This window comes from Dermacentor albipictus, chromosome 8 (assembly GCF_038994185.2).
Source record: "Dermacentor albipictus isolate Rhodes 1998 colony chromosome 8, USDA_Dalb.pri_finalv2, whole genome shotgun sequence".
Lineage (NCBI taxonomy): Eukaryota > Metazoa > Arthropoda > Arachnida > Ixodida > Ixodidae > Dermacentor > Dermacentor albipictus.
Genome location: NC_091828.1, coordinates 73,413,721 through 73,439,484, shown reverse-complemented (window position 1 = coordinate 73,439,484; position 25,764 = coordinate 73,413,721). Strand labels below are relative to the sequence as shown.

General features: G+C 46.9%; 1 protein-coding gene across 1 annotated transcript in view; it reads left to right on the top strand.

Moving 5' to 3' along the window:
- The window catches only part of LOC135921660 (collagen alpha-1(III) chain-like), a 67,592-nt gene extending 43,938 nt beyond the window's left edge, over nt 1-23,654 (top strand). Inside the window, exons 22-25 of the mRNA XM_065455953.2 lie at nt 5,343-5,510; nt 10,585-10,725; nt 17,814-18,048; nt 23,145-23,654. Coding sequence (XP_065312025.2) covers nt 5,343-5,510; nt 10,585-10,725; nt 17,814-18,047 — 543 coding nt within the window. The 3' untranslated portion in view covers nt 18,048; nt 23,145-23,654. The remainder of the gene's footprint in view (nt 1-5,342; nt 5,511-10,584; nt 10,726-17,813; nt 18,049-23,144) is intronic.
- Nucleotides 23,655-25,764: the final 2,110 nt, after the last annotated feature.

The window sequence follows — 25,764 nt, the reverse complement described above, 5'->3', positions numbered from 1 at the left end:
GTTAAGTAGTGGTAGCGATGACCGTTCTTTTGTTGCGCGAAGAGGTTACTGGGAATGTCCCAAGTAGATCCATTCCTATTTGTTGGAACGGTGCTTGAGGAGGATCCACAAGGTGGAGAAAGCCAGACGGTTTAACTGGTGGTTTTTTGTGGCGTTGACAATCTCAGCAGGTCTTCACGTACCGTTGCAGGAGAATAAAGCCGGGGCCAGTAATACTTCTGTCGTATCCTTACTAATGTCTTAGCGAATCCCAGGTGTCCCGCGCATGGCTCATCATGGCAGGCTTGCAAAATGTCTTGGCGCAGCGCCGACGGCACGACAAGGAGGTACGTATTGGGACTGCTTCCATAGTTTTCCTGTAAATGACGTTGTTGTGTAAGTAGTACAATGATAAGCCGCGGACAAGCGAGCGGGGTAAAACACCTTCAACTCCTTGAAGGTGCTCGATCAGCGGCAGCAGCTTAGGATCAGCGCACTGGTGCTCAACCATTTTTATGGCGTCGATAACGCCGAAAAATGGCATGTCATGGTGAGGGTCCAATGACGTCGTAGGGAGTGGTGCACGGGACAAACAGTCAGCGTCGCTGTGCTTCCTCCCAGATCGGTAGACAACTGTTATGTCGTACTCTTGTAAGCGCAGGCTCCAACGGGCAAGTCTGCGTGAAGGATCCTTGAAGTTGGCAAGCCAGCACAGGGTGGGGTTGATCGCTTACAGCCTTAAAGGGTCTACCGTTCTGGTTAGGGTCGGAATTTACCAATTGTCCACACAACTGCTAAGCATTCTTTTTCAATGGTTGAGTAGTTTTTCTCGGCCTTGGTGAGACTGCGGCTTGCATAAGCAATAGGGCGTTCCGCACCAGCATGCCAATGCACAAGAACTGCACCAAGACCCGTATTGCTGGCGTCAGTATGAATTGTAGTGTCAGCGTCTTCATCGAAATGAGCAAGTATTGGGGCCACTTGCAAACGCTTACGCAATTTATTGAACGAATGCTGCTGCTCGTGAGCCCAAATGAAAAGCACATCGTCGCGTGTAAGCCATATCAGAGGCTCTGCAATTCTCGAGAATCCCTCGACAAAGCGCCTATAATATGCGCACAAACAAAAGAAGTGTTGAACAGCCTTCTTCTCTGTGGGTGGCGAAAACTCGGTGACGGCAGCTAACTTGTCGGGGTCTGGTCGGACGCCTTTAGGACCAACGACATGGCCAAGAAATTTGAGCTCTTGGAACCCGAAGTAGCATTTTTCAGACTTGATGGTGAGACTGGCGTAACGGATTGCAATGACGACACTATCGAGTCGTGCGAGATGTTCGTCAAATGTGCTCGAGAACATGACGACGTCGTCCAAGTATACTAGGCAGGTTTGCCATTTGAGTTCAGCAAGCACGGTATCCATCATCCACTGAAAGGTGGCAAAGAACAGAGGCCGAAAGGGAGAACGTTCAACTCATAAAGCCCGTCAGGTGTCAGAAACGCTGTTTTTTCACGATCCTGTTCATCAACTTCGATTTGCCAATACCCTGATTTGAGATCCAACCAACAAAAAAACTTGGCATGTTGTAGACGATCCAATGTGTTGTCGATGCGTGGCAATGGATGAACATCGCGCTTGGTTGACAAGGTTCAACTTTCTGTCATCTACACAGAAGCGTAGTGTGTTTTCTTTCTTTCTGACTAACACTACAGGGGAGGGCCACGGGCTTGTGGACGGCTGGATCACGTCGCCTTGGAGCATCTCATTCACCTGATGCTTGATCGCTTCCCTTTTCACTGGAGACACTCTGTAAGGATGCTGACGAACAAGACGTGCAGATTCACCCGTAATAATGCCGTGCTTTGTGATGGACGTGCGCCGTACTTTGGACGACTTTGAAAAACTGTCCGCAAATTCATTCACGAGACTCAGCAGACGGTCTTTCTGATGGTCTGGCAGAGCTGCGTTAACGTGAATCCGCTCTTTTAGGCGGGATAACTCAGACTGCTGAGACGATGCGATTTCCAATGTGGCAATAACAGTAACATAAATTATTTCGCGAAGAAATGCGATTGTCGTTCCTCGCGGTACATGCCGATACTCGTTGCTAAAGTTTGTTAGCAAAACGACTGAGCATTTGTTGAGTACCCGAAGAAGCCCTCTGGCTATGCAAATTTGGCGCTCAAGAAGCAGGGGGATGTTTCCCTCAGCAATTCTTTCGGCGTCGTCTTCCATGTCGCATGGGACAAGGGTAAGCACGCTGCTCTTCGGTGGCAACGTGAGGTGATCGTCAGCTACGCGAAGCGCGATGTCATGGTCATTGTCATTACTGTTCGCTATGGCTTGCGTAGTAGAGAAGCTGACTCTAGACACTTACAGGTCGATGATGGCACCGTTCTCCTGATGGGGAATCCATGCCAAGTATAAGTTCCTTTGAACATTCGGGAAGAATGACGAAGTCGCTGGTGTACGTGAAGCTCCGAATGCTGACTCGTGCCGTGCACCGGCCCATTGGAGTTATGAGGTGCCCTCCTGCAGTGCAAATCTGAGTCCCGGTCCGTTGGGTCGAAACTTTGTTCAGTGTACGCGCGAGATTCTGGCTCATAACATACGTGTCCCCACCCGTGTCGATTAACGCCGTGACTTCGTGGTCATCTATGGTAAGTGGTACGTCGCAAGATACTGACACTGAACCACACTGCTTTCTCTGCGTCTCAATTACGTCACATCACGGTCGGCGTAGTGGAGGATCGTCAGCGTTCGCAACGTCAGCGACCTCACCTCCGCAGGTCACTGGACTCAGTTTTCCCGGGAGGCAGGGCTGGGTGAGCGACGTCTTGTTGCGCTCGGCGTGAAGGCGGGGCTGGAAGACTTGTATCGGGCGGGGGGCGGTGACCGCGGCTCACGGAATCGTGGGGTGAACGAGCTCTTGGCGTCCACAAGATAGGCTTGAATCTCCAGGAGGCGTCCGCCATTGCGCGAGCACGGCGCATTTAGTGAAAATCCACAGAGCCCAGCTCGGTGGTAAGGACACGCCCTGTAGAGGTGACCGGCTTCACCGCAATGAAAACAGAAGGGCCTCCAGTCTGCAGTACGCCATACGTCGCCCTTGCGGGGTGGTCGTATTTCAGCCATGAATGGCCTGCGGCGAGTCCTGAAGTCGCCACTTGCTTGTTGAACAGCGCGCACACCATGAAAGTCCGGGACGTCGTGCGCATCGTGAAAAGTCGGAGACAACGAACTTGTGCAGCTTCTGCATACGACAAGAGAGGCTGTGGTTGCCGTACCTCGTACTGTAGTGTCTCGCTTCGCTCCGGTACTTGTACTGCCTGCCTGATTTCTTCCCCGACAACCTCAGCCAGAGTGTGTCGCGGTATTGATGCCAGTGCCACCTGAAGCTTTTGGAGCTCTTCTCGAACAAGAAGCCAAGTGAGCTCCCGCAAGGCGTCGGTATTGTCCAGGGGTATAGCAAGAGTATCACGCGATACGGTCTACGCGTCGCGGTTGTACTGCCTTGTTCGCTGCTGCAGTGCATTTTACATTGATATGGCTTCCGCGAGAAACTCTGCAAAGGTCTTTGGTGGTTTGCATATTAGGCCACCGAATAACTCTTGCTTCACACCGCGCATCAAGTTCCTGAGCTTCTTTTCTTCCGGCATGGCCGGATCTGCGCGTCGGAAAAGTCGGCACATATCTTCGACAAACATTGCGACGCTTTCGTTCTACCACTGTACTCTCGCCTGAAATGCCGATTCAGCTCTCTCCTTGAGATCGAGGCTGGCGTATGTGCCGATTAGCTGCCTTCGGAATTCGTCCCATGTTGATAAGGCCGCCTCACGGTTCTCAAACCATGTCCGCGCATGGTCCTCGAGGGCAAAGTAGGCGTTGCGTAGCTTGCGCTCTGGATTGCAGTCATTGAATTCTGCGACATGCTCAAAGTGATTGAGCCAGTCCTCTACATCCTCGAAGGTGTCCCCATGGAAGGACGTGGGGATTCACGGCTGATTGAGGACGACCTCGATAGGCGCGGTTTTGGAAGAAGACGGGATTGCTGTACTCATCCTTCTGACTCGATTGGGTAGAGGCTCGTGCTCAGGTGGCAGTCCTTGAAGTCGACGGCTTGTCCGTGCATGAGCAGGATTCCGCTCGACCGGACTTCGTGCTGAGCTTGTAGACGGCGTTCGATCTGGCATTGGTAGCATGTACCCAGCACCTCCACCAGAAAAATGTAACGTAGATTGAAGACGGAGTCTTAAAAATATACGCTTCTCGTTAATGGCGGGCCAGAAGAAAAGCGTGCAGCTTACGGGCTTCGTTGTCTTTCATGGTGCCGGCCTTTGCACGCGTCCATATCATTGTGTCAATATACAATAGCGCCTTAAATTATGAGCAACATGAAAGGCTTATCCTAACGCCTGGCGTGAATGGCGTAAAAGCTCCAATCCCACTTTGTTTTCATTCTTTCCTGCAACTTGAAAGAAACGAAAAACTGTGAACCTATAGCGAAATTCCAGTACGAATGGTTGCAAAAGGCTATACAGAAAGGCAGGAGTGGTGGGTGGGGATAGGCTTACTGGAGGGAGATAGTTTATTAGCAATCTTAAGTATGACTTCCTGTTCGTCATGTTTACCTGTCTGTTGCATTTATTCTAGGTACCGAAACTTCATTGTTCATGTAACAAGCCATTCAACCTTAATGAAGTTTAGTGCACAAATAGCAATTTGCTTTCATTTTGTGTTTGAATTTAGATTTACGCCACTTGTTCTCCAGCGCTAATTTATTAGAGATTAGTACTTTAGATTATTTCGTTATTTACGTCCTCATTAACCACAGGCAGTAGTCTGCGACATGTTGAATACTGGATATATGCCATGACATCCGGCATGCCGATTGTCCCAGAGAAAAATTTACGCTATAGTACTCTGTGTGCCATCTTGGCGGCTCCTAAAACAAGGAGCACCCATTCTGCGCAATGGGTGGTCGAAGCTGCAGTGGGCCCGAATGTGCGTTAGTTAGCTCAATCTAGGATTCAGTCCTATCAGAATGGTTAACAAACTTCGGCCGTTATGAGTCATTTATGTGTCATCTTTGGAAGTTCTGTGTATGAAAAGCCACGTCTCCTAAAGTTGCTTCTAGCAGGAATTAGCGAGGCTTCTTCAAAAAAATATTTGCGCCTGGAAGTGAACTTCCTTTCGGCGCTTTTCGTCTTGGGATGCTCCATGCGCAATCAACGAATATTCCTAACGTTGAACTTCGGTTGTCGAAAACACTAGAAATGCAGTGATATATTTGAAATTATAATGACGCACTTGTATCAAAGTCATGGTATGCTCTAAATTATGTTCTTCTTCTCTGTCCCTAAAAGTACGTAAAAATAGCTGATATGTCGCTCATGATGCGATATTTTCCTGGGATGGCTTGGGCAATTGCCTCAACGCTAACGGCAAGACAATACCAGCCTACAGGCAAATACGATGTATACAAGCCTTGCCAAACCATGGGAGCCAACGAACAATATGCTTCGCCTGTCACGGTGAGTCATAGGGCTCGTTTAGCTGCATGTAGCTCACGCTATGTAGACGAGCAACTGTAGACGAGAAAAATCAATGCCTAAATATAAAAATGCATACCTGGCAGGATGCATTCCAGCTTAGAGAGGTATTACCCGAAAACTGACGAACGTTCAGGCGACAATCCCTTCAGTTTTACGGCTTAAATGTGACTCATTGAGTAGCGAAACATTATATAAGTGGCTCAAAAGTACTTCTACCCCACCTCTCATTACAAACGCGAAAAAACTGAATCCCGCGCCGCCTGGCACGTTTCTTCGTGTGCGCACGCACTGGTATACCATTAATTTCGGAGGCCATACTCAGGTTTCGCGATCGCGCCAATAGATGGCGCCGAGTTTTTGTAACATGATGTAAAGGAAAGTGTGAGGTGGTGCGTGGAATTTAGAAAGGGGCGCTAACGTCGCAACGTTCCAGCGCTAACATTCGCAAATGCCATTATATTTATAAGTTCGGATGTCTCGTCGGGACTGGAAGTTTAACAAAGGTTGGTAGGCCGGGTGGCTTTGAGAGCCCACGGTAAAACGAAAAATGATGCAGTCCAGGGTGGCATGGCTTGGGCCACTTTCGAAGTCAGAGATGTGGAGAGCAAAATTAATTTTCAAGAAAGACTCATGAACATGGATCAGAATAAATGGGCAGCTAAATTGCACAATATCTGTACTTGAAAAGCGTACACGCAGAATGCAGTAAGAGGTCGAGAAAGTTGGCATCCAAGTACGGTGTAATTCACAACTGCAAATAGATAACAAGGAGCCATCAATAAGGAAGTGAGAGAAACAGAGACAGTTAATTGGGTGCAAAGAATGGAAACAAAAAGAAACACGGAGATTTACAACAATAAGAAGAAAGACATTAGAAGGAAAAAATCTGTACGATAACACAAAGGGCAGTGTCTTGCTACTTGAGACTCGTGCCGGTTGCCTAAGGACAAGAACATACCGGTGAAAATACTCGGAACTAGATGAGGCGTGTATGTGCTGCAGCAAAAATTCGGAGACCACTCAGCACATCCTATTGGAATGCTAAGGAATTCACCCAGTGATAGTCGTTGGTAACGTGCACCTTCCAGAAACGCTTTGAGTTTAAAGTGGACGGAATCGTCAACCGGTCAGCAGTCGAATAAGCAAGGGTCGTGTATAGTATTGGTGGAAGGAAAGCAGGGAAGTGATTGATTCGACTGGTTCTTTTGCAGTCATAGCTAGCTCAACAAGGTATATTTTGAAGAAAGAAAAAAGATTGAGGTGTACACAAACATTCTACGTAAAAAAAAAATGTATAGCACACTTGATTAAATCAAGCAGGCGAGGTGACTCTATGTGAGCGCCCAGTTCCAAAGAATCTGAAATGGTTTCGACAGTTCTGTACAAACGTACTGAGTGGTTAAGCTAGGTTATTTTGATGGCTAAGTGACATATTTAGGCGCTCCGAGCGAAGCATGTAATTTGAGGTTTAAACACGTGCATCGCTGCTGTTCGCAACGGCGCCACTACCCTGAGTTTTCAGCCGCCGCGTTACAATCTACGCAGGTGGTGCACGTGATGTCAGTTGGAAGAGTTATGCGATTGGCTACTGAGGTAGCGTCATCGATAATTTTTCCAACTTTATGATGAACATGTTGCGCGTGATAGTTGAAATGCTGGTTAATCTGCTTTATTAAAAGAAGTAACAGAAACAGAATTCGCGCCATCTATCACTACAGCCGAGCACTTGTGCAAGACAGCAAGTGCCGTCAGCTTTTATTACGACGTTCTCCGTGTTGACGCAAGCCACACGGTCAGTGTTGGTCACGAGGTTTCCTTTCGCGGGTACCATGAATCGCGCTCGTTGCGTTGTGGGCTGCAAGCGTAGCGATTGGCAACACGTAAAGCTGCGACATCGTTTCTCTCGGCCATGCGACAAGTGAGCGGAGTGGCTGTAGCACATCGGGCTGTCGGTGTTCGATCGGTGCATCTACGCGTTTGCAGCCGTTACTTCACGCCGGAGGGATCGTACCACGGAGATCTTTAGCGCGTCCCGTATTCCACTAAACGCAGGCGGACTGGGCGTTTTGCCAGGTAGGAGGAGGTGCAAACATGAGCGGCCTGCAGGGTGCATCCGCATGGTGGTACATTGTTTAACGAGACAAACACAGAGCTAATATAGGAGTAACCAAGTGTATTCTAAACTGGTAGTGGTGCAAATTTTGGGCAGCAATGTAATCATGAACACGTTGTTAGTTTTTGTGTTTAAAATGTTTTATACATGGTTATACGAGTATTAGCGCTGTATTTGGTTGGTTAAGCTCTGTGCCATCATGTCACTGCTCCGCGCAGGCCGTTCATGCAGCTCATGTTCACGCTTAACCCTTTTATCACAGCAGTAATAGTAATAAGGGGCTTTATGCCTTCCCCACCCGTCAAGCCGCCCAGCTCACCTCGGTCTATCCAAACCCCGCCTCGGTTTACCGGAACACCGGAGAATGTTGGCGCTGCAACAGGACGCTCGCAACGCACATTGCTGGGATAGCTCTCACTGTATATTGACGTCCAGGCTGCTAGCGGAGAGGTTGGAGAGGCTTCGCGCACTGACACCAAGACACCGCAAGTAGATGACACGACGTCACACCATGACACCGAGTCAGTACAGGAGGAGCTTAGCGCCAATCGCTCGGCGAACGAGGTGAGAGATAAAGGCATAGTTGGGGAGTAGGTTAATTTGTAATCTTTTCAGGGACTCTTGACGAAAGCGCGAACGAATGGTCCCGCTGGAGTAGACGCCTCATACACAACTCGTTTCAACGGTGGCAGTACGTTATGCCGTTGTATTCAAGGCTAAGCGCATTACCGTCGACAGTCATCGTGAGGTTGCTTCTACCCAAATTTTATTAAAGAAAACGAAAGAAATTGCCAATTTTATTTGTGGCATGAAGTGACTCTACACCGAGAACACGTGGCTTCTCGACAGGCCCTCTAAGATTAGGTGGCAGCCGCAACTACTAGAAACGCACAGAAAAAATCGGAGGCGATGTACAGGGACCCGCGTCATAGCAAATTGTCTCCAGGTTTCAAGCTCGTCTGCTTAGGAGCTGTTTAGAGGTAGCTAATAAAGAGATTGTACAATTAGGAGCACATCAGCTTTGCCAGGACCATTTAACTTCTATACCACTATCACATGAAGTCAACAGGCAATGAAACAAAGAGAAGTATAAGAAATGCAGGGAAATCAAAGTGGACCAAAAAAAAAACTGATGGTAGGTGAGACACGAGTTAACGTCTTCGCATTACGCGTACCATGCTCTTATCGAGTGATCAACCGCAGTGCCCGCTTGGCATCCACTTTCTTCGGTATCAAATATGTTCTAGATCTAGGCTTCAGAGTGTTAGCCAGCGCCATAACTCACGGTGATGGGGCGGATGTAGAACGTTATGGTGCAAGGCGCCCCGAGATACGCGTACTTCGGTGTAGGCGACTGGCCAACAAATTAGGGTGTGCTAACTGAAGGTATCAGAACCGCTGGAGTCGAGATCTTTACTATGTAATGACCGAAAACCCGGAGAACATAGTTGCCCGATTGTCGTAAGTCACGATCAGATGAAAGGAGCAGAGAATGACACCAAGAAAAGCAAAGGGGTAATTAGGTGTCTTATTCGAAAAGTAGTAAAGGTAAATAAAGGGAAACAAAAGTGGTCGCATCCAACCTGCGGATGCGACCACTTTCGTATACGATGCGACCGCCTGCGGATGCGAGCAGTTCTTTTTTGTTCTACTTTAAGTAGCACTGAGTTATCATTTCCACATATCACGTGAAAAGAGTAATTCACGCTATGAGTGGCAGCATGTGGTTGCCTGTTAGATCCACATGATGATGGTTTACAGGAAAGGGGACCTTATCGCCTCTACCTTCTTGTGGAATGGTATATGCTACTCGATTACAACCAATTTATCCAAAGGGATTTTTTGTTGCACATCGCCTTAACGTTGTTGAGTGGTGCTCCGTCTTGGTGGGTCTTGTGGCGATCCCATGGCATAGGGATGAGTTGGCCGGCCCGTGGGACTGGCGCCATGCTGTATATATGTAGGTCGCACCGGTGTGTTGCCGCAGCAAGCAGGGTAGTTGCAGAAATGAAACGCACAGCATAATGCACCAGAACTGGCAACGCAAAACAGCCGCCTAGCCTAGGAAAAGTTGAACAGCAAGATAATATAAACGCGATAGTGTTAAGGGCGCCGTGTCGCATAAAACATGGTGTCCTTGTCGGCGAAGTTGTCCGTGAGCGAAAAATTCCCTATACCATTAGGTGTATGTGTATGCCATGCCTTGGTATATGACATGCGCTATATTTGAGTTGCACTGTCATGCCATAACGTCCCTAAATTTCCTCATATCCTTTTCTTACAAGATTGACAAATTTATTTATCGGAATTATGAGAGTGACAGCCCACAAACAAATGTCTTGAAACGAAACACCGACAGCAGATGGCCTTTATGGGAAATCTTCTCAGACTTAAATAACAAAAGTGCGAGAAATAACGGAAATTTGAAAATGATGCAGTTGTTCTGGTGCGGCTGTGCCCTACCTCCGAGATCGGCCCACGCAAGAGGCCGCATTTCTACCAGAAAGCTCGCCTTCGTGCATAGCGTTCGCCACCAGTATTTCCCTGTAAACGGTACGGTTGCATAAGCTGCAGTTGCTGGGAAGCGTGAGGAGCAGCCGGGGATCTTAGAACGCTACCGCGTTCCAGTCTAGAAGACCAAGTTTAAGTGTCCTTCAAGTTCTTTTTTTGAAATATTGTGATAATAACATATTTATGTACGATGTTCACTGGAGTGCGTTCAGCATTAGGATCCGTTGTCTCATATTATGTTATCACATTGAGATAATATTTATTAGCACAGACTGGAAAATTGGCACAGACAAGGTCAAGGGCACTAGGAGCAGAGCGCGCCAGCCAGATTATTGCCGTTTTTGTCCATGTGCAAAGCACCAGTAACAATATAATGTAATTGGAAACAATTTTCTTGCATTCATGGTAACCTTATGTTTTTCTTTGCAGGCTTGTGAAGGTCTCAGCCTAACAGACGTCATCAACGCTATCCCTTACGAACAGTTAGGCAGCAAGGATGGTGTGCAGATTGTCAACCTCAACAAGAAGCGGCTCTTTCTATTTGACGATGCAGCCAGCCTTGCTACAAAGGTAAGCAAAAGGCCGTACATATACTCCAAAGATGTAGTGCCTGAAATATTGTGCTGAGCTTATGTCTTTCTTCATGTCTTTTTTACGGCGGGAAGGAGGGCGGGGGAAGGGGAGGACACTATTAAAACGGCGTCTCTTTCTGTAGATCTAATGAATACATTGTTGCGCTAAAAAGGAAACTAAAGACTTGGGAGGGAGAGTACGAAACGACAGATTGAGCGCTGAACTTCAACTGATTTTATTCTTACAGTATGGCAGGGAGAATGAACAAATACGCATGCGTACAGCAGTATTGCCTAGGGTAATTACAGTGACGTTTTTAACAGTTGCAACTCGCTTTCAAACAGAAAAACAGACGTATCACTAATACAACTCGTGGCTCTCTCTTTTATGTGATATGCCTCCAAAAGTTCGCTTGCTAAAGTATCACTACTCCTGCCAAGTATCATTATCTTACGCAGTAGTGGCTGGCATCTGCCTTCCAGGCAAACCTTGCAATGCTCAGGTAAATGCGCATTACCTTTGTTTATTACAGACAATTCATGCTCCCGGGCGCTGTCATTAACACATCTCTCTCATAGCCCAACGTAAGATGTCCCACCTTTCAGCGGTATCTCGTATATAACGCCCGTCGCACATTTCGTGTACTGTCTAGTGTGCTTTTTCTTGCATCCTGAGTTTTTGTCAACGCGGCCTATGCGCAGACACAGTCCAGCCAACTTGCGCGGTGCCGAGAAAACAACTGGCCCACCAAACCTATTAGCGACTTTCTTCAAGTGTGGGAAAGCTTGTGGACGTATGGCACCACTGCGGGTTTGCCTTGTTTTTGCTCGGGCCTAGGCGTATGCCTTTTTCCCTTCACCTTCTGGAGCAATGTTTTTGACAGCGCCCCGACAACCGAGCTTGGGTAGCGGGCTGTGTGTAGCCTCGCCAATTGCTTATCAAAGTTAGCCTGCATCGCGTGAGGGCACGACTTCATGAGAGCAGATTCAAGGCAAGCAGTGGCTATTCCACTTTTAACTAATTTTGAGTGTGCCGAATCATACGTTAGCGATTCCTTCTGGGCACGTGGGCTATACTGGCAACATACGTCGTTTTTGTCAAAAACTAAAGACAGACCTAAAAACTGAAGAGTGCCATGGGAAGGAATTTCATGCGTAAATAGCATGCCCTTCCCACGTAGTCTAACACGCCTTGGCCTGGAACGCGGATTCGTACTGCTGGCGGGCATATCGTAACACCGTTGGACATGTGCACGGTCAGAGTACAAATTCGTGGGTCCACGTTTCCAGGCAGCTGCCTTATACTCCGCGATTGTTCTCGGGACCTCATCTTGGGCATCGACTTTATGCGAGAGTATGGTGCCATTATAGACCTGCGGGAGCGCAGAGTGACTTTTTCGACAGAAAGAGCAGCAAGCAGCCACGACAATTGCCGACGTAACGCGCTTCTGGTTTACGCCGACAGTGTAACTGTACCACCACGCGCAAGTGTTCTGATAATGGTCGTATGCGACGATCTGCGTGACGACGAAGCTGTTGCAGAGGGTAATTCCTCTCTTATGCTGACTCATGCTGTATGTGCCGCCCACAGTCTTTATGCTTCGAGGTGGACTTTCGGCGCTCCTCGTGACGAATTTCAGCCTGGAACATCGGCACCTATTTCGTCTTACTACTATCGCTTTCGCTGAGCCCATAGCAGACGTTGCTGAATGCTTTGCGTCTATGACGAAGGAGAACCGAGCTCACACACTCAGAAATATCGACATCAATTCACACCTTTCGGAGAAAAAGCAGAAAGCGCTGCGCGAGTTGCTCCTTCGGTTCAAGGAGTTCTTCGCATCTTCTTCTAAGGTACGCCAGACGCCCATCACGAGACACCGCATAATCACGTATGACGATTCTCGTCCCATACGAAAACTGCCTTATCGCCTATCGGCAAAAGAGCCCAACGTGATTTATGCAAAAGTGAAAGAAATGCTTGACGATGACGTCATACGACCATCCCAAAGCCCTTGGTCGTCGCCGGGGGTCCTCGTCAAAAAGAAAGACGGAACGCTTAGGCTCTGCGTTGAGGATAGAAAGTTGAATAAAGTCACAAAAAAAGACGTTTATCCACTTCCGTGGATCCATGATTCGTTAGATCGACTGCGGCGGACCAGGTATGTTTCATCTATACATCTGAAGAGCGGATATTGGCAAGCCGAAGTTGACGAGCGAAATCGCGAAAAAACTGCCTTTGTTACCCCGGATGGACTGTACGAATTTAAAGTACTTTCATTCGGCCTATGTTCTGCACTGGCCGCATTCCAGCGAATGATGGACACTGTTTTGACGGGTCTGAAGTGGCACCGCTGTTTAGTATACCTAGATGACGTCGTCGTGTTTGCGGCGACTTTCGAAGACCATCGGAAGCGTTCAGAGGCGGTACTCGAGGCGCTCCGCTCCGCTAATCTCACACGGAAGCCAGAAAAGTGTCACTTCGGTTACGAAGAGCTGAAGTTTCTCGGGCATGTTGTAAACGCCGATGGCGTCCAGCCTGACCCAGACAAAACATCTGCTGTTGCTGCTTTTCCGATTCCTGGTGACATGAAAGCAGAACGCCGCTTTCTCGGTCTGTGTGCGTATTATCGTCGTTTCATCGCTAATGTCTTGCGCATCGCCGAACCACTCATACGCCTCACGCGAGAAGACACACCCTTCGTTTGGACGGATGAGCAGGACGCAGCGTTCACCGAGTTACGGCAACGCTTGCAGGAATCACCCATCCTCGCTCACTTTGACGAGGACGCTGACACCGAGGTGCATACCGATGCAAGCAACATCGGTCTTGGCGCTGTACTCTTTCAACACCAGGAAAGTGTCGAGCGAGTGATCGCTTACGCCAGTCGCACCCTTTCGCGCGCCTAAACCAACTACTCCACCTCCGAGAAAGAGTGTCTAGCGATTGTGTGGGCCATCATGAAATTTCGGCCTTATCTCTACGGTTGCCCTTTCAAGGTGGTGTCCGACCATCATTGCCTGTGTTGGTTAGCCAACTTACGAGATCCGTCCGGGCGGCTTGCTCGATGGAGTCTCCGTCTGTAGGAGTTCAATGTTACCATCGTCTACAAATCGGGCCGCAAACACGAAGACGCGGGCACGTTGTCGCGCGCTCCCGTCAAAACTTGCGATAAGGTCATGGACGAAGACGGTGCATTCCTTGGGGCCCTCAGTGCATCTGACTTGACCATACGGCAGCGCGAAGACGCCGAAATACACCCTCTCATCGATCACCTAGAAGGCAAGAATGCTACAATCCCACGACACATTTCTCACAGTCTCTCGACCTTCTGCCTCCGAAATGGTGTCCTCTACAAGAAAAACTCGAGTGCCAGTGACAAAGTGTATCTATTGGTCGTACCTGACGCCCTCCGTGATGACAAACTCCTAGCCTGCCATGATGAGCCCATGTCTGGACACTTGGAATTTTCACGCACTCTTGCAAGAGTACGCCAGACGTACTACTGGCCCAGACTTTCTACCACGATTAAGCATTACGTGCAAAGCTGCCATGAGTGTCATCGCAGGAAATCGCCGTCTTTGAAGCCCGGGGGGTTGCTCCAACCCATCGCACCACCTAGCGCGCCGTTGCATAAAATCGGCATGGATCTTTTGGGACCTTTTCCCTTGTCAGCCAGCGGAAACAAGTGGATTATAGTCGCCACGGACTTTCTAACACGCTGCGCCGAGACGAAAGCTGTACAACGTGCCACGGCCTACGAAGTTGCCCAGTTCTTTATCGATCACATAGTCCTCAGACATTGTGCCCCATCACATGTCATCGCCGACAGAGGCACTGCCTTTACAGCCCAACTGATAGAGGACAGATTCGAGCTGTGTTGTACGCAGAATCGCAAGGCGACTGCTGTGCTGTTGCCGCGTCCTCAACATTGCGGAACAGCAATGTTCCGCGCGCGGTGGAGAACTCCGAGTGAAAAAGTACAACGCTCGCTACGCGTCCCTGTGAACTATAGCTGCCTGCTCTCTTAGAATCAAAACGATGTGCTCTTTGCTCTGCGTCCGTGAGTGATACATCGCCATGTTCAGGGCCAGCCTTCTACAGTTGAAGCAGAAGATTACGCTTCGTTTTGTTCTCTATTGCCGCAAGAATAGAACGGGCATTCTGCTCCCTCTCTGAAGGGCAGAGTGAAAAGCACATTTCACTCTCTCTTTGGTGATAGAGTGAACAATCCATTTCACTCCACTCGACATTTTGCGAGCGCAAAACAAAGCTTTGAAGAATGAATCAGCCGCTTCATTTCTGCGATACCCTCCCTAGTTTTTAGAGTGTAATGGTGGCATTAAACACAAGAACTCGTTTCGCAAACGTTCGCGACTTTATATTTACTGCTAGAAAGTTTTTGTATCCATCAGTGTTTACTGGACGCAACGTTCTCACTGTGCATATCTTCACCTTCATACTTCAACTCGAATTCAGTGGATGTCTTCATGAAAAGTGGGCCGATCGTAGACACAACAGGTGATCTGCGACTGCGTAAATCACGTGAGGCGTGCTGTATGGGCGAACAATGTTTGGAATAATTTTAAGAGACAGGAAGCGAGCGGTGTGGTACAGAGAGCAAACGGGGGCAGTGATAGTTGAAATTAAAAGGAAAAAAAAATTGGAGCTGGTCAGGCCATGTAATTTGTAGAGCAGATTATGCGTGGCCAATAAGAAATACAGGGTGGGTGCTAAGGAAGAGTAAGCGCTGTCGAGGACGCTAAAAATTTAGTGCCGTAACACGATAACGAAATTTGCAGGCACAATTTTGATTCAGCCAGCGCAGGTAAAAAGTGTTTAAAGATGGCTGGAAGAGGCCTTCGTCCTGCAGTTAACTTAAGAATAGGCTACTTTACCAAAATGATGGGCACCTCCAACACGTACGCACATTACAACAACCAACTGACCTGCAGTTGAATGTGTCTTCTCATGAGGCTGGAAAATTTATGTAAACTTTGGAGCTGATAATTGTGGTGATGTTGACTGATTTGCCTGGACTTCTACGAGGTGCCACTTTGGATATGTCAGAAAGCATGGTTAGGGGCTCCCGGCCCTGACGTGACCAACTTGTGATTTGTTACCGGTCGCCCAAAGTTTACGTGTACGGCCATTTGTCCATGTCCTCTCTGCCAGAATGCGGCCGCCTGAACCTGCAAAACAAGCTCTTGACGTGACGCGAAGCATCATCGTGTTTTACCAGCTAAGGAGAAGTCAAGAAGGAGCAATGAACGCTGATACAATACAAAAGTGTGATAGCCAGCGAAGTTTGCACGTGATGATGTCACGTACTGAATCTTGCAGTCATAATTTGGGAGTCTCGGTAGCCACCGCTTCTTCGTGTTTTTTTTTTCTTTAGGGCTGCTTTCATAGCTGTCCGTGTCCTCCTCCCGGACCCTATGCGAAGGCAGCGCGCGTTTCTTCACCGATTGGCGCTCGATGACATCGTCAACCAGCCCTTTAGGGGGATCGATCTAGTATGAGACGCGCACCCGCACCATGTGTAACGCGATCACATACGATGCCGATGGACATCCAGGTGCGCGTGCTCTTCACTTGAAGCCGTGTGAACTATATATTATGCAGCTTTCTTTCTTTCCCTTTCCATGATTAGGATCGAAGTAAACACATTTAGTCACTTCGTAATTTGGTGGTGGTGGTGTGATAATGATAATGCTAAAAGCGTCTTAAGCCTGGCCAACAGAGCTGGCAATTGCACCATCTTCGGGTATTTTTATGTGTCCACTATGTGTCCATGATGAACATGTGTGCATCAGTCCCGCGGAAATGAGAGAAGAATGCGTCACACTTCCACTGCCATTGTTTTCCTGGCGGTGTGGTGAATGAGCCAGCCTGGTTTCACGTCTCTGGGCTGGTGCAGACGCCCGGAAATGGGAAGCTGTCAAATCAGACAGTGTAATTATATGCCGTTAAGATAACACCTCAACTGCAGATGCATGATGTGAGGTCATGGTATCAGCTGACTCCATTCGGATCATTTCTTGTCGTTTAATTTGATTTTTGCTCCCTTCTTACTCTCATACGGCACCGTAGGTTGAATGCGCTGCCACTTCGGTTGGACCTTTATCTTAGCGTAAGAACCTTTTTTGGCTAAGAAATTGCGTGCAAACAGCGCAGCTTATTGAATTCCGCCCCGGTTCCATCCACATCTTTCTCTGGAACACAATAAAAGCGATGACGAAACATAATTCGCGTTCTAGTTTGAATAATTTTTGAATCCTCGACCACTTCCTTTCGTTCCTGCTACATAAATGTCAATATATGAGTGTACCAGCTAATGATTGATCATAATATAGGCAGCTCTTGCGCTTATCAAATAAGTACTATCATAGAGTGTTTACCGTGCAGTCGCATGTCTTAGAGGATGTTATGCATAGTAATTAGCACTTGACCAATGGCGTTAGTTGATTGTGTCTAGGTTCTTCCCATCTAAATTGTCAGCCCGCAAATTATGTTGCCAGGAACTTGTTACAAGTAAGCTCACCTTTCTTTGGCTTGCCGGCAAACTTAGGTTCTGCATCGTAAATGTAATACTTGAGTCAGCGTTCTCACTAAGCAGACAATTCTTGAGCAAGGACTCCGTCGCAGTTGCAACGTAGGAGGACTCCCAAACTAATATGAACACTGTATTTACCAACGTTTGCCTAATTACTTCGATAACACTTGAATTTAGTTGTTGTACCTATGTCTGTAGAAAGGTTTATGAATTTCACAAAAAAGGCATTGCTATTTACTAGACACTGTTTTAAAAATGCAGTTTTTTCCATAATAAAGACATAATACAAATGCAAGTAGCTCAGGAATATGAAAATACATTGCTAATTTGAGCATAATGTAATTTAAATGAAAACTCCTGGATGAATTCATTCTCATTTTCTTAGATAAGTATTGCGAAGTATTTTATCAAATGCAAAACGCGTCCATGAAACGACATACACGCATCACTCTAAAATATTCCGGTTCTGATGGGTTCCATAGCACGTTTTAATATTATTGCCATTAACGTTCGGTTTTGCTCTCTCCTTCAGTATTGTGCCGGCTTGTTCATCGTTAGAAAGAATAACCTTGGGAAATTCGGCCTCGCTGCCTATGACGTCAACTACGACCAAGGCGTGAGCACCGTTCTCTTGTGTAATTCGACCATCAACAAAATCGGGAACTTTGCTCGAGTAAACTTTATGAGAAAAATGACGGATGTCTTCCGAGACCCTAACATCGGCACCCTGGAACCCAAAAAGTGCTTGGACGCCCTTCCAAAGTAAGGTAGGTAGATCGCCATCGACGCATAAATGCTTCACCAAACCTGCTATTCTTCTGTTATGGAAAACTTCCAAGAATTGAAGATGCACTGAACGAAGCATGAAATACCAAGAGCGAGTGGTCGCTAACTTCGACTGCTAATATTTTGATGCGTGAATAGTGCTGTTACTAGCCCAGCTGAACCTGTCTTCGCCAATCCCTATTTAGACTCGAATGGCTTGCGAGAACGAGTATTCTCCGATCAATGCTGGCGAGGGAAGTGGTAATCCAGACGAAAACCAAAAGAAGGCGTATAAAAGGTTTGTGAATTCTTCCTATGGTTTGAATGTATTTGTGATCGCCAGGATTGTGTTACGATTGCTGATACATGCCTTGTCATTTCAACTGTTACACGAATGTCAGAACTACGAAGTGAATAATTTAGGAGACCACACATGCGGTTTTCAGCTCTGCATACATCACACCGTGCATTAAAGAAACGCGAAAACCAGTTTTTTACGAGCCAGAGTTAATGTGACATGCTCCATATTAATGGAGCATACCACATCACGTCACCTTAGTAACTTGCGATTCGCTGATGATATTGCCTTGCTTAGTAACTCAGGGGACCAATTGCAATGCATGCTCACTGACCTGGAGAGGCAAAGCAGAAGAGTGGGTCTAAAAATTAATCTGGAGAAAACTAAAATAATGTTTAACAGTCTCGGAAGAGAACAGCAATTTACAATAGGTAGCGAGGCGCTGGAAGTGGTAAGAGAATACATCTACTTAGGGTAGGTAGTGACGGCGGATCCGGATCATGAGAGGGAAATAATCAGAAGGATAAGAATGGGCTGGGGTGCGTTTGGCAGGCATTCTCAGATCATGAATAGCAGGCTGCCATTATCCCTCAAGAGAAAAGTGTGTAATAGCTGTGTCTTACCAGTACTCACCTACGGGGCAGAAAACTGGAGGCTTACGAAAAGGGTTCTACTCAAATTGCAGACGACGCAACGAGCTATGGAAAAAATAATGATAGGTGTAACGTTAAGAGATAAAAAAAGAGCAGATTGGGTGAGGGAACAAACGCGAGTTAATGACATCTTAGCTGCAATCTAGGAAGAGAAATGGGCATGGGCAGGACATGTAATCAGGAGGGAGGATAACCGATGGTCATTAAGGGTTACGGACTGGATTCCAAGGGAAGGGAAGCGTAGCAGGGGGCGGCAGAAAGTTAGGTGGGCGGATGAGATTAAGAAGTTTGCAGGGACGGCATGGCCACAATTAGTACATCACCGGGGTTGTTGGAGAAGTATGGGAGAGGCCTTTGCCCTGCAGTGGATGTAACCAGGCTGATGATGATGATGATGATGATGATGATGATGATGATGCTCCATATTGAATAGGCCAAATAGTTTTAGCCTGTGCACTAAGACGTGCTGCATAGAATGAAACAATGCGGCATTGCTTTTCCGTGTGCAAGGTAGCCTTCGATACGTCCATACAACGTCACGTGTCGAGGGTGCTGTCGTCGAAGACGCTGTGAAGCTTAAGAGCAGAGAAACATTACTATCGCTCTCTCTTCTCGGTTATATATATATATATATATATATATATATATATATATATATATATATATATATATATATATATATATATATATATATATATATATATATATATATAAACGAGAAGAGAGAGGATTACCCGAGGGGCACGATATTTATTAGTCATATCATAAGAAGCCAACAAACACTGACACCAAGCATAGCATAAGGGAAGTGCTTGTTAAATGAGAATAAAGAAGCGATAAAAAATGGAAATGAAAGTGGATGAAAAACTAGGAAACATAAATACCCAAGAAAGTGGATGTGGTAACGGCGCCCCGGTAGCTCTATTGGTAGAGCATCGCACGTGAAATACAAAGGTTGTGGGCTCATCCCTCTCCTGCGGCGGGTTGTTTTTTCATCCACTTTCCTTTCATTCATTTAATAAGCACAAATAATTTTTGCTAAGTTGTCCTTGGTGTCCGTGTTTGTTGGCTTCCCATGACATGACTATATATATATATATATATATATATATATACATATATATATATATATATATATATATATATATATATATATATATATATATATATACATACATACATACATACATACATACACATACATACATACAGTCATATCATAAGCCAACACAGACATCAAGGCCAACGTAGGGTAAATTACTTGTACTCCCTAATTTTATGAAAGAAATTGACTGCAGTTCTGCAGCGGAAGTGTAGGCTCTACAGCGAAACTTTTTCACGCCGACATGGCCGTCCGTCACTGTAGACGCAGCTCGAAAAGGCCTGTTGACGCCTAATTGGATCGCCGGGTATGGGCCACTCGGTCTGCGCAGATATTCAGTGGGCCACTTTGATGCCAACTTGTGTCACCAGGTATGTCCCAGTAAGCGTGTGCCACTCTTCAGTGAAGATATTTAATGCCTACTTGAAGAAGTAGGCTTGTGCCGCTAGGAACGTGCCGCTCGACAATGACAAAAGTGATGCCCTAAATTTCTGCAACGCTCAGCGGAATGGTGGCCACGTCGCAAGAGTTCGCCAAGGATAGCAGGCCGAAGCATGCGCACTGAGGTGGGAGCGGCCCGCATCAGTCCCAGACTGATCCCTTAGGACCTAAATAAAGTTCTTCATACCATACCATGCGCAATGGGTATGTGCCGCTTTCAATGAACCCGCTTCAATACCGCCGCTTTAGCGAGGTGTGTCACTCATGCAATAGTATGTGTGTGCCGTCTCCATTTTTGCGGATTAGTATAATGTTGGCATTCTTTCAGTTATTTGGGACCCTTGAAGTCGATAGACAGTTCGTGCAAAGGGCCGCTAATTTGTCAAGCATTATGCCTCGACCACATTTAAGTAAATCGATTGGTAGTCCATCTTCTCCTGCAGCTTTTCCCCGTTTTAAATGTTACAAGGCCCTTCTAACTTCACCACTGGTTATAGAAGGAGCCTCTGTAATCTGTTCATTAATACTACAAATGGAGGTGTCGTGGCTGCTTTGGGTACTGTAAAGGTCAGCATAGAATTCTTCCGCGTCATTTACAATATCTTCGAGATGGCTGACGATATCACCCTGCAATAATTTCTGTGTATAGTTCTTGGTTCGTCCGATGCCTAGTTTCCATGTTATTTTTTCAGTCTGTGTCATTTTTACGGCTTCCGCAGTCTTTCTCATGTGCACGTTATAATTTCGAACATCTCTTATTTTCTGCTTGTTGATTAGTTTTGACATTTCCGCGAATTCTGTCTGATCTCTTGAGTTGGACACTTTCATTCATTGTCTTTTCTTTATTACATCGTTTGTTACTTGGGAGAGCTTACCTACTGGTCGCCTTGGTGCCTTACCTCCTACTTCAATTGCTGCTTGTGAAGCCAGATTAGTTACGGTTTCATTCAATGCCTCTATATCATCTTCATCTCTCGGTTCTCAGGCTGCATATTTCTTTGCAAGTGCCAATCTGAATGGGTCTGCTTTTACCCTTACTGCATCTAGGTGGGCCTGTTTCTTCTGGACCAATTTTACTCTCTCTCTCTCTCTTCAAATTCAGGTGAATCCTTGTACTCACTAACCTATGATCCCTTTACCCTAACGACCAACGAAGCTGTGTATAGTGATGGATATATTGATTTAATATATGGTGAATACTGTATCGATTGAATAAAGACACATACACGTGGCTTCGTGATTCTACCATCCTTTATCATATTTTGTTACCATAGTGATCATCGCTCTATGGTCATTATGGTAGACGGTCCTGGGCTGAACGACGATGCCGGAAATATTTTTAGCAAACGTAAACTCTTTACGTGACCGATGGCCTGTGGTTGGTGCACTGACATGTTTGTAGGATTGAATGGCGAACGCAGCCTCCTCGCGGTATTCGGGGTACCGACAGGTGTCGCGCATACGCTTGGCAATTGGCGGCCCGCTTGTCGTCGGCGGTCTCCTTTCCGCCCCCGCCGGAGCCGGTTCCTCTTTGTGTTCGCAAAGGCGATCCTCACGGGCACGCTGTGGTCGGACGGAAGGCGGCTGCGCTACCGTTCAGGCTACCGGCTATCTTCGCGCCCATTCCAGCGTTGCTCTTGTAGCACCCATTGCGTTCCAGCGTCGCTCTTGTAGCGCCCATCGCATTCCAGCATCGCTCTTGTAGCGCCCATTGCATTCCAGCGTCGCTCTTGTAGGGTACGCTAGCGTTCCTCGGTGCGCAAAATACGCATCCTACCGATGGCATGGCCGGAACCCAACGGCTGATAAACTCGTCAGGCGATGTTGAGGTCACAGTAAATAGGCTCGCACACAACGTCGGACTACAAACGCGCCCTTGTATAGTCCGATGTTATCGGTGTGCGGGCGAGCGTTGCTAGACGCCGGGCGCGTCGGAGTGCTGGACTTAGCTATATCGATTTCTTGGTCTACGCGAACATCTTCTATGCACGCAGCAAATACTGAAACCTAGCCATATGCAACTTCGCTGTGAAACTAAAGAGTAAAGGAGGAGGCTGCGGTTGCGGCTGAAGAGGACGATGTGTGAGCTTTTGCACTAGTTTTCCTTAAAGAAGGGCTCGCATCACTACTCAGTCAAGCAGGCACACCGTAGGAACTTCTGTGTTAGCTATAAACATGGATGAGTCACCTTGTAACGCGACCCGAATAAGCACCCAAATAATGCCTAAGCAAAGGAATATATGAAAGTAAGGATAACCCAATTACTGCGAAAAGAGCTAGAAAGCCAGTTTAGCACGCGTTCGGACATAGCCGTAGGTGAAGGTAACACTTATATATAGGAACAACAGGGAACCTTTAAGTATAATTTATAAGCGAAGGAAAACAACCTAGCAACTTTGTGAACTGTATCCGCGCACCGTATCGTTTTCTGAGAACCTGGGAAAACAAAGGTGCGGCTACTGCAAGAACCTATATTTTAAGTTCGACCTTTTTATACAGCCTCGCATGAGTATATTGAATTCAGATGGCTGTTGTGGTGTTACATCTGTCAATGATGTATATCGGCAAGCGTACAAAACAGCGTGCATTTCTTTTTCCTTTCAGGTCGCCACGCCGACTGGCCAATGCACCACGCTTTCGCCACCTGTGCTGCCGAGTGGAACATGATATTTTGTTTGACGCTCCTTGGTATCATATTGAACTGTTATTGGGACGTCCGACCCAGAATGCGGCTCGTTGCGTGTACTCATGGGGCAGTCCGGACTCACTTCCGGCTCGGATTTCAGTGATTACGCAATGGGACAGACATTTGAAATCGCCTTTTATTTATTTTGTTCTCGTTTTGTTAACGCTTGCAGGACTTATTGGCGGAACGTATTTTCACGTATACGTTCTTTTTTTGCATGCGTTGTCTGCGGCATTTGCGACGCACTTTGGTGTACGTGTCGCGTATCCGTTTCTTTTATGCCAGATTTATCGCTGGTTTGTTGTATCTGATAGAACTACAATTTTGTTTCTTAAGTAACCTGTTACACCAACCACTTATAGGTTGATGTGAAGTTGTTTTGCAAATGGCCTTTGGCTTACGCAGAATTTTACTTATTCTATCACGTTTCTGTCGCCCTTTCACTTAACCTACACTTGTGCACTTTCAAATGAGACCAAACTGCTGTTTTCTCTTGAAAGCACTGCTATATTTTTTGCAGGTTCTGAACTCTTTCTTTATTTTCTTTATTCAATACTGCAAACCTTGTACAGGTACAAGCAGGGTGGGTTAAATCACAACAAAACAATAATGATCAGGCTAAAAAGACATCAAAGTGTGGCGAAAGGCAATAAAGAATCATTCCAGTTGGTTACAGTGCGAGGAAAAAATGAAAACTTGAATAAATCTGTTCGCGCAAAATAGGGTGTCAGGGAATTACGATGATGGTTATTACGTAACAGTTTTAGCACTGTACGTAATAACTCGCGTTATTACGTAGAGTGATAAATATACTAGGCAGGTCATGCTTCACCAGCAATGAGCAGCGGCGTGTATTCGTGATTAATTTTAGGCTTGAACAAGTGTGAATGATGGGCTGAGGCGGAGAGTTCAGCAACGTGGACGTGGGTCTATTGCCAGGCTTAAGAAATTCCTTGGACTATAAAAGAATTTACAGCAACCGTAGCATTATTTAACGGTGGTGACCTCAATCGTCTGGAGAGCTATTGCGCAATGCAGACAACTCCGCCCTCATCCACTTCAAATCTCCCTGTTGTTGGCTCCGAAGTGCACGCACCCATGCCGCCGCTCTCTAAGTCTGTCTGGGGCGCAAAATCCCGAAGAAGTTTCGAAATACTGCAAGGGGGTACACCTCCCAAAAGCCCATAGCAGTAGGAGTCCCAGTTCAATTCCAGGTAGCTACTGTATGCAACAGTAAAGCAAGAGTGAGCAGGTGCCCGGATTTGCGTCCGTCGTTGGCGTAACGTGAAGGACGCACAGACATAGTAACCAGTCAGAGACTCAGATCACTGCGCTTCCGTAGGCGACGCCATGCCTGGTCACGTGGTGATACCTGCATTTCTTGTCTCGGCTTCCTCTGTTCACGATGTCGCGCTCGACGGCGGCGCGGCGCAGCAAGCAGCTGTTTCGATGCTTGTCGACAATAACAGTTTGAACGATGTGAAACATTAGCGAAGCGTCAGAAGGGGTGTGGGGAGGGGTAGGAGTATAAATACAAACGTCACACGTCAATTGTCTACCCACGACACCTTGTGGAAGCGACGTGCACTAAAAAGCAGGGCTCGATACTTTTTTTAAGACCGAGCTACTGCATACTTCCCGCCTGTGAATTAGATCTGGATAACTCTTTCTAAAACGATGGCTTTCTGTGGCTCTTCCCCTCGCATTACCGTTTGAATATTTATGGCCAGTTATGTGACCTTGATGAAGACCTTGACGTGTCATGTGGTATTGCAAACAAATAAAGCTAATTTTTAAAATAGAGATGTGTTCCCTACCACAGCACTAGATCTGAAAGGTCCAGCATGAAGGCCGCGGGTTAGTTCCCTAACTGAAATCTGAAACGCGGCTTCAGTCATTATGTGTGATTTTGACATGCTGGCTCACGAAAACGCGCACCTAATCCCTCATCGCGTGAGTCCTGCATAAGTTTCGCGTCACGTTTTTGTTACTTGTTAGTCCCTTAACTACACGTTTTCATATTTTTCGATGAGTAGAGTTTCTGGGCCGATGTCGTCTGAATAATGTCTACACATTTGCTTGCGAGTGTGGCTGTTTGCAGCTGACATGGTTTTGACGCGCTCCTAGTGTAGAACTTGTATGAATTGAAGTTTTAGTAGCTTTTAGAGAAGGCGCAGTATCGCCCGTCACTCGTTAACGTCATTACTCGTCACAAAACGTTTAGCTTCGAACGTTCATATGTAGCGAAGGTAGACAACTCACTCGTCGGCATGCTCCCTAATGAGTGCACGCATTTCTAATACGCACGCGTGACTCTGAGTGTCAATGTGCGGTGACAGACGTCTGGATACCACAGCAAACCATTTAGCGAATTTAGATACAACAAACCTTCTTTTAAAGTAGATGGTGCCTCTGAATTTGTTTCCCGCGTTCCGCAGTAGAAAACGAGCACAAAGCACTCTAGCATGCCAGCATTAGACTAGATTCAGGCGAAGTTAGCATTGTAACATGTCCACAGCTAGTCACGAGTGGTAAGTA